This window comes from Diprion similis, chromosome 7, assembly GCF_021155765.1.
Source record: "Diprion similis isolate iyDipSimi1 chromosome 7, iyDipSimi1.1, whole genome shotgun sequence".
NCBI lineage: Eukaryota > Metazoa > Arthropoda > Insecta > Hymenoptera > Diprionidae > Diprion > Diprion similis.
In genome coordinates this window covers 7,548,780-7,558,980 of record NC_060111.1, presented here as the reverse complement: position 1 = coordinate 7,558,980, position 10,201 = coordinate 7,548,780, and the positions used below count along the sequence as shown (strand labels likewise).

The following is a 10,201-nucleotide window of genomic DNA, read 5'->3' as shown; positions in this document are numbered from 1 at the left end:
GAATAGAACAGTTTCCGAATTCTACACGCTTTGACGATAATTCGCTTTCTTTGAAATTTCAAATTCCTATTTATAGAAGAAAGAAAGAAAAGAAAAAAAAAAACCGTAATACGGTACCTCCTCAAAATTTTTCCAGCAAACCTATTTCTCTTTGCGTAATGATAGGATATGTATCCTGAAAAAATTTTTGAAAAAGAAAAATCTGGCTAGTAAACTTTTCGCGATGGCTGACGTGATCATTGAAATTACATCGTCATTTCACAGTAGCAATATTTCATCGACGATTTTATCTTAGTTTAAGTTTTTGATTATAGATCTGATTTGGTCAACAGCTGATCCTCGGACGATGGCATCCGTTTCTGCTTTGATTTTATCCAACTTACAAGTAATTAGGTGACGCTGCTTATCCAGAACATACAAAAAAGAAAAAAAACAAAAACAAAATCACAAAAGAGATAGAAAAAAAAAATACACTAACAGCAAACTCGATCCTAAGCTTCATCTTTCAATCTGCTCACATCTGATGCGAGTTATCTTGCAAAATTCCCATGTCCTTTTGCTCATTTGCATTCCCTTTCCTTCACAGCAGGATTTTCACTTCAAGTATGTGACGTTGAATGAGCAGTATTTCGTTCTAAATCAACGGAAATAATTGTATTAAAATGTTTTATCGAAATTTGGTTAATGCTAATGACAAATTTTGAATAACAAGTAGAGTTCCAACGATTGATTGTTGAATTATAAGTCTTTACGAATTCAGTCCCGTATATAAAATCGTGAATACAATTCTCAATGTCATGTCACTGGCATAAGATTTATCAAATCTAAAATTCAAACTTCATAGTAGCGGCAAAAAAAATATCGCCGTAACGTGGAAAATGAAATTTCCATTACGTCTCGCGAAGCGTTTTAATTACCTTCTATATTAGCTTGCCTAAATATTAGTTCCAGGCTGATTTCAAAAGACATTTTCACAAGTTGACCCATTTTTTTTTTTTTTCTTCTACAAATTAGCCGGCACGATATTATTTATCGCGTTTAAATTTGGCGATTTTAATCTTCCACAGCTGTGCTAAATTGTAAATTGTTTGATTTGAAAGACAACGTCTTGAATGCAATTTTGGTAAACAATGTCATGTTAAAAAAAAAAAAAAAAAAAAAAAAAAAAATTGATTCACGCGTAGGTGGTGGGTAGTTGAATATCGCATATATTTTTCACCTTTTTTTTTCCTACCTTTATTACTTTATCGTAAATAGATATGATTCACTCGGTGACACGGATGACCACGCGTGACGTTCGATAATAAATTGTAACGTTATTGAAAATCACGCGGATCCATAAAAATATGCAGCCGAAGAAAATTTCACCGTTTCACGAAAAATTGGCAGTACTGTTAAAAATATTTCCGATAAAACTTAAATTTTACACAGTAAAATCATTCCAGGAATTGTTTAATGTATATTTTTCAACTTTTATTCGAATTTGCATTGTTCGGTTTGAGAAATTTTCACCGTCTGTCTGAGAATTTCTTGATATTATCAAATTGGCAATTCAGCATTATAAAAGTCATTCGATACGATCGATCTCTTCCTTATGGACTTTCGTCCCTGTTCTATCGATGAAAGATTAGTTATTTTCAATCATCCGATTAAGAATAAGATATATACAGTTGACCATAAATAGGCATGAATCCCTTCGCAGAAAACGCAACTTTGACTTCCGTCCTGAACTCCGTCATCGGATATTGAAGAATCGCTTGAAGAGAATCGAATCATAAGAAGCAAAGACAACGTAGATGAATTGAAGTAGACGATGATCGGTGGAAAATCTTCTGCAAATAAGATTTCGGTTTTCTGTACACGAGTCACGTTACAATAAACAAATTAATAATTAATAACGTAAAAACTGACAATGTCAAAGGTGATGAACCGATCCGGAATGAAAATGAATTCTGGATCAGGTTTGGTTTCTTAGACTAAAGAGTGAAATAAAAAAAAAAAAATAAATAAAATAATACAAAATAGAGGAAGAAGCCGATCAAAACCGAAGAAAAAAAAATAAAAATAAAAAATCATTCCTCTTACATATCTGGTAGCGAGATACCGGGTGACAGGCGATTAGCCGGCGTTCCTTGGCTTCGTAATTTATAAATAAAAACAATAATTTTGCGAAGCGATAACCGCGATCGACAGATATCGGGGTGCGAACCAATGAGCGAGGGGAGCCGGGGTTCAGAAAGACAAAACCCGCGGACTCGACGAAAAGTTCGACATTCTTTCATTTCACACGCGGGGATTCTTCGCCGGCGATCCAACCCGGGCCGATTCTCCACGGAGGAGTACCGATTTTCATCCTCAACCTTAAAGATCGCCAAGACTGAACATGGGTACGTTTTTGCTTCTTAATTATGCATTCGTTAATTTTATTTAACCACAAACATCGAAATTAGTTGTTGGGAAAAATTAAAATTGTTTTCAGAGTATTTATTTATTTATTTTTTTTTTTTTTTTTTTTTTTTGCAACTCAATACGGTATTTTCGCGGTTTTTTATTTTTATTTTTATTCTTTGACGGGGCTTCATTTATGTTCATTTATGATTCCACAGTGAATTGGCTTTTTTTTATTTTATATATTGATTTTTTTAATTTGTGGATTATAATATATTATTTATTATATATACGATTTTCTCTCTTTTTTTTTTCCAGGCTTCGATTTCTTGGCAGATGGAGGCGCCGACTTCGAACATGCCATCACCGTCACAGGTACGATAAATCTTAACAATCGAATCGAATTTTCTTTTTTTTCCTTGTTTTTCACTCCAACAATTTTTTCTACCTTCCCAATGTTTGATTAACGTTCAGGGATTTTTTTCTCGACGTTCGGTTTCCAAGGAGATTATTTCGGCATTATTTGAATGAAAATTTAAACTTTATACCTGAAAGTTTTTACATTTGCGTAGAAATAGTCTTGACGTCAAATATTTCCGTAAGAAGGATCTTAAGAATGTAATTGGAGCCTAGTTTTTTTGTCATCCTTAGGAGGGATTTATTAAAATTATCTATTAATTTTTACATTCATTAGTAAACGAATTATATGAATTTTTTTTTTTTATTATTTTCGCTACTGTAATGTAATCGAATACTTATCGGATTTTACTTTTACGAGTCCTTTACCGCGTACTTTGTTAAGATAAACGATATCCTAAGGGTATTGTAAAACACCAGAAGGTGCAATCGAGTATTCGTATCCTGATATATTGACGCTAGCTTACCGCACAGTGTTTCCGTGTAATGGCTCGTTGCGTCATACGTAATTCGTTCTGAGACTCAAATTTATTACGGGGTATATACCTGTAGGATATTGCAAAACGCGAATGTGGTGGTCGATTGAATTGATCCTTTTCAATAAAAAGTAACCAGCCGATACGGTTCAGCGATCATGTCGATACTGACTATTATACTGATTATATATGTATATATATATTGTTCACTAAGGCGCCACAATTAGCCTATCGGATTATTAATGTTATGATTTACGACGTGTGACGGTTGTCGGGTGTAACCAATTGACTCAGTGGATTAGAATAATCGCAGCTTGTTGACGGATTATCTGTGTAATCTAATACAGCCTCTTGACTTTAAGCCTCACCCCCCGAAAAATAAAACGACAGCTTTAAACGTACGCACTTGTCAGATACGTCGATCAATCGATCGACCGTCGATCTAGTGATTCATTGCCGATTTAGGGATACAAGCAGACTTGACCCTCGCGACTCGAGGTCTCACTTCCTGCTTCCGCATTGGGAATTTCTTTTACGAATCGGAGAGACACATTTTTTATTTGACAGATTTTTTTTTACGGGTTCTGTATCGAAAAAAAAGATACGTAACTGAGTATTTTTTTTTTTTTTTTTTCCCTTTTTACATCACATATTTTCGAAATCATGTAGTTGAATACGATGGTTATACTAAGAACTCGCTACGGGGTGGAGGCAATTGTTAAAAATCGATTTTTAATCATTTTAATTGCTTATAGCAATATGAATTTCTCAATAACTTTCAGTGAAACTATTTTTTTTTTTATTTTTTTTTTTTTATGAAAATTCATTTCTTTAGCTTTAAATTGAACAAGAAAAAAAAAAAAAACAGAACCTTTTAGCTGAAATAGAATCGGAGTTATGAATTTTTTTAAAAATATTTGAAAATGAATCTACAAGCCGAAAATCACCAGATTCTCAAATTTTCGTTCCCTTCTGTTTTCCAAGCTATGTGTGAAAGAAAAAAAAAAAAAAAAAAATCCTCAAATACGTATCTCTTTTAGTCGTTATAGAAGCCGCGAAAAGAAATTTAGCTACATCAAAAATCTGTCGGTAAGAAAGGTGTTCGATTTTTAAAAGAAATTCTTCGTTAGAGAAAATATTGCTTCTTTTTTTCCAGGTTTCGGAAAATTTCATTTCTCGCTGCTCGCCGTCAGCGGGCTGATCTATATGAACACTGCGATCGGCATAACGATATTGTCCTTCGTTTTACCGGCCGCAAGCTGCGACTTGGAGATGGACTCGACGGCGAAGGGATATTTGACCGCGGCTCCTATGCTGGGTTAGTATTTTTCATTCAGTTCGAAAGTGAAAAAAGAAATTCAAATTTTACTTAACGCGACACGACGTTTGAAAATGATTCGACCACAACTGTTGGAGACAAAAATTAAAAAACCTGTAATTTATATTAATCAATTCTCGATTACGCAAAAATGATTAGAAAAAAAAAATAAAAAAATACGTATTCTGACGTGCAGTTTTGTAAATATTTCTATCTAAATGAAGGAAAATTGAAGAAAATATCAGTCAACCAAACTTAAAATTTAATTACATATCTGACTCGTGAAAGTGTATCAACGTCGAATGAAAAAACTTTTTTTTAATTTTCTAATTCTCCAACTAAACAATGGCAATGAAAACATACAGCTGTTAGATGCGCTGTTGCCGATGAAATTTATTTATCATTGTTGATAAGTAAATAATAAAATTAATCCGATTAGAAGTGATCTTATGTAACATATGAATTTCGGTTAATAATTTACATTTTCTACCTTAATGCAGTATAAATTACACTGAAATAATAATTTATTCAACAAAAGTAACCGAAAAATAATTTTTCAATTATTGTAGAATAATTTTTTTTACGATGCAGTAGATCTGATTTCTGAAAACCGTTTTGATTTCGAAACCTTTTCGTATAACGAAATGAAGTATGTCTTCATCGTGTATAAAAGTAATTCGAGTATATTTTTCGACCTCTCAGACATAATTTTTTGGCTGTCAAGACCGGAAGTTTTTTCGAGTGCATTTTCACTCCGACACTCGGTATGTGTAAGGCGAATGATATTGATTTGCAACGTCCGAGAGCAGCGAAGCCCTAGATCATGCCTATTACGGGATTCTCTGGCTTCGACAATACGGGGCATTCTAAAGTGATAAGATCAAATCGCTCAGGCGGATTGTATCTCTGTAATTCAACGCTACATTGATATTGACGAGTTGGGAAAATATGCCAATGCGTAATCATTTTTAGCGACGAACATCAAACCAATTCTAGGTCATTGACCAACAATGACAGTATACAAAAGCTGTACGATAACGAATATAAATGAACAGGTCACAATTTGTGGAGTGAAATTTCTGTCGTACTTCTTTCTCTGCCACTGTCACAAAATTTCAGACAAATTCAAAAACGATTCCAATATTTTAACGACAATGCAAAAATCAAACAAATAAAAAACGAACAATTACTGTATCGTGAAACAGTTCTAACAACCAATGTCGCAAGATTTTTTTTAAATATCAATTTTTTCGTCATATTCAAAAAAATTTACAAACCTCTTTAAAGTTCCATGGCTGAAGTTGGAATTACCCAGCTACTGATGACTTGTTTACACTTTCTTAGAATCCCATAAAACTTTTAAACAATTCTCTGGAATGTCTTTGAAACTGTTTCAATCTTTCTGGAAACTCATTTTCAATTTGAAGCATGCACACGATTTTAAACATAGATGCTAATATGAATTTGGCACTGAGGATTTGAACAATCCGTTCGAAGATTGGTGAAATATTCATTTTTTGGTACTAGGTTCAACACGACTCGAAATAATCAACCGTAATCTTGAATCTTTCAACAGGTATGGTAATCGGTTCCTACATTTGGGGCTGCTTGGCTGACACTAAGGGTCGAAAAGTGGTGTTGATAGCAACGTTGCTGATGGACGGGATCGTCGGTGTGATTTCATCCTTTGTCCAGTATTATTGGGTGTTCCTGGTTTTCCGATTCTTCAACGGATTCGCGTAAGTGTTTCTTTCATCAAAAATTGATAGAATATTTCAAAACTTCATCAACACCTGAAAAATTTTTCGAACATTTTAAAATCTCATCAACAATTCAAAACATTATCAACATTTGAAGAACGTGTATACATTTTTATTTATCAACATTTGAAAAATTCATCAACATTTCAAAAGTTCATTAAAAATTCAAAAAATCATCAACAATTTAACGAATTATCAACATTTAAGAAACTCGTCAACATTTCAAAAAATCATCAACATTTCAAAAAATCATCAACATTTCAAAAAATCATCAACATCTCAAAAATTCATCAACAAATCAAAATTCATCAACATTTGAAGAGTTGATTAAAAATTCAAAAAATCAACAACAATTTAACGAATTATCAACATTTAAGAAACTCGTCAACATTTCAAAAAATCATCAACATTTCAAAAAATCATCAACATCTCAAAAATTCATCAACAAATCAAAATTCATCAACATTTGAAGAGTTGATTAAAAATTCAAAAAATCAACAACAATTTAACGAATTATCAACATTTAAGAAACTCGTCAACATTTCAAAAAATCATCAACATTTCAAAAAATCATCAACATCTCAAAAATTCATCAACAAATAAAAATTCATCAACATTTGAAGAGTTGATTAAAAATTCAAAAAATCATCAACAATTCAACCAATCATCGACATTTAAGAAACTCGTCAACATCTCAAAAATTCATTAACAATTCAAAAATTCATCAACGTTCAAAATATTGATAAACATTTCGAAAAATCATCAATACTTGTTAAATTCATCATCATTTCAAAGAGTTTTCATTTTTTCTCAGCATAACCGGTGCCATGGGAATCTGCTTTCCTTACCTTGGAGAGTTTCAGCCGACGAAATACCGGGAGAAGATCCTTTGCTGGATGGAGATGTTTTGGACGGTTGGAGTGATAGTCCTGCCTCGTAAGGGATTTTTTTTATATTTCTTTTTCATAATTAGTAACGTTCAGTAAAAAAACAAACGGCCGGTGAAAATAAATGACCAATTTTCAATTACCTACTCTCCAAACCCGCAGTTATTGCATGGCTGATCATCCCGTTGAACGTGACGTACGAGTCGGACACGTTCTACTTCAAGTCATGGAACCTCTTCGTCAGCATCTGTGCTCTTCCATCGTTGATGATCGGTCTATGGCTTTTCGCCTTCCCGGAGAGCCCGAAGTTCCTCCTGGAGTGCGGAGAATACGATAAAGCCTTGGACGTCCTGCGGCACATATATGCACAGAATACCGGAAACGACCCCTCAACCTATCCGGTGAAGAGTCTCCGCGAGAAGCCCAACGCCCCCGAGAGGAGCCCCCGGAAACTGAAGCTCCACAAGCGGAAGGAACTCTCTCAGCTCATGGCCGAGGTCTGGGACATGACCAAGGCCCTCTGCAGGCCCCCATATCTTCGCAACACCTGGATCACCTGCGTCATCCAGTTCGGTCTTACCAGCAGCTACTACACACTGATGGTCTGGTTCCCAGAGCTGTTCACCAGGTGCGCTGTTGTTGTTATTTTTGTTGAACAGAGAGGGTTTAATTGTTTGAAAAGTGATTCTGAACTTGGTCAAGTTGAATATCACGATAAGGCTTACGAGTCTCGAATTGATTTTATTTGTAAACTTGACTAGATCGGATTTCATTCTTGAAGTTTTCAAGTCTTTACTTCATTCGAGGATCCATTTAGTCAAGAAAGTCATACATTTACTTGTATTGCGATCGCTTGGGTTTGTGTGAAATTGCTTGAATTCGGTATAGATCGTTTGAAAATCGTTTCAAATCAGTTTGAAACACCTTGCATTTAGTTTGAAACCGAAAAACTGCTTGAAACCAATTTGGAATCGTTTGAAACTTCATGAAATTTGAATCGAACAGCTTGGAATCATTTCTAAGTTATTTGAAACCGTTCAAAGTCGTTTGTCATTATCTCTGTATGTGAATAGCCCTTTGCTAAAACCATTCGAAATCATCGTGACGTTTATCTTAATATGTGCTTTCATTCAGCAATCCAGTTTATCAAATGATTACCATTGATTGTCAAAGATTTTTCAATGCTCTATAGCAATTTCCTGTGTTTCTATGAAATCGGAAAATTAATGAAAATCACATGATAAGGTAGAAACCAATAGAAATCACTGGAAATCAACGTCCAACTGCTCGGCACTGTTTGCTTTCCGGTTATACTATACCCTTGACTTGGATCTTTTACTCATTTGCCTTCCCAGGTTCGAAGAGTTCGAGCTGAATCATCCGGGAGAGTCGACTTCGGTCTGCATAGTGTCATCGCTGGAGGACAACTCGACATCGAGCGATCCTTATGGGTGCCAAGAAGAGATAGCGAGCTCGGTATACCTGCACACTGTCTACATCGGCCTAGCCTGCATCCCTGGTTCCATAATACTTCCGCTTTTCGTTCACAAACTGGGGGCGAAGTTCTTCCTGAGTGAGTGTTAATTCATTAGTTCATAAGAAACGTGATGATCGGTAATAAGATGAGGTAACATAAGATGTCAGATCCCTCGCTGATATCATCCTAATCTCTTTATCTCTCAATTCCAGTTGCTTCACTGCTGATATCGGGTGCCGTGACGATCGGCTTCTACTTCGTGATAAACGCTGATCAGAACCTGATACTATCCTGCATTTTCGAGGCTCTCACTTCCCTCGGTATCTCGTTACTCTACTGCATAATCGTTGATCTGTTCCCAACAAATCTCAGGTGAGAGTCTCCACCTTTATATGACGATTCGTAAACGGATGGACGTATTTTTGTTTCCACATTCTAATTACCATATAATTTTTTAGGGTGATGGCAGCAGCTTTGTCACTGACGATGGGTCGATTGGGTGCACTGATAGGTAATCTTGTCTTTGGATACCTGATCGATCTCGCCTGTGTCGTGCCGATCGTCCTCTTCGCCGCTTTCCTCTTCAGTAAGTTCAACCATAGAATCGAAAAACCAACACGTCAAGCTAGTTCAGCTGAGTATTAATTTTCACCACTTTTTTCTGTGTATTTTTCGTTACAGTTACCGGCTTACTGTCGTTCATGCTGCCAAAAACCGGGAAAGAGACTTTAGAGTGATGAATGGAACCAATGGTTTGAACAAGACGTGCGAGTTTATTACGCGAAAACCATAGTATTAATCGTAACTTTTTTCATTCATTAATGCAGTTCCTCTTCATTTTTCATTTCAAAATCGCACACATACAACCCGCACACGATGTGTATTAAATTATGATTCATTTCCATCATCGTTTCTTTCTTTCTTTCATTTTTCTAGCATCGTAGTCATATTCATGCGAGGAAAATTCAGCTGTCTCTTGATTATGAGTGAATGGGAGTTCATTCGCGATGCCAAAGTACATAAGCTACCTCGCCACATTCATATACGTACATTAGGGTGGCGCAAAAAAACCGAATATATTTTTTTTTTTTTTCGAGTCTCGTGTGACAAAATGTTAGTTTTTCATGTTTTAAGAGCCCACTCCAAAGGACAACTCAAAAAAAAAAAAAAAAAAAAAAAAATTAAGACGTCGCTCCAAATTTTTAAAAATGTCAAAAATCGTCAAAAAATTAAATCAAAAAAATTATATTTTTAGTATTTTGTTTGATTTTCAATTCATGTCGTAGTGTATTGTTATCGATTCTTTCTTACTAAATGAAAGAAAAAAAAATTCATGAAATTTTAATATGAATATTAAAAGGTCGCTCGAAAAGATCTAAAGAAATGCACCAAATGATTGAAAAAAAAATTATGAGTGACCTTTCGAAATTCAAACTTTGAACTGAAACTTTCGGAAACTTATTTTTTTTTTTGTCTAT

The 10,201-nt window shown here is 34.8% G+C and overlaps 1 protein-coding gene across 1 annotated transcript; it reads left to right on the top strand.

The window, feature by feature from the left end:
* The first annotated feature begins 2,038 nt into the window (after nt 1–2,038).
* LOC124408094 (synaptic vesicle glycoprotein 2B-like) lies at nt 2,039–9,776 on the top strand. The gene is made up of 10 exons (XM_046884778.1): nt 2,039–2,387; nt 2,707–2,763; nt 4,438–4,599; nt 6,176–6,338; nt 7,174–7,295; nt 7,409–7,874; nt 8,602–8,819; nt 8,936–9,095; nt 9,182–9,309; nt 9,405–9,776. Exons 1-10 carry the CDS (start codon nt 2,384–2,386, stop codon nt 9,458–9,460), a joined length of 1,536 nt encoding a protein of 511 aa, XP_046740734.1. The 5' UTR covers nt 2,039–2,383; the 3' UTR covers nt 9,461–9,776.
* Nucleotides 9,777–10,201: the final 425 nt, after the last annotated feature.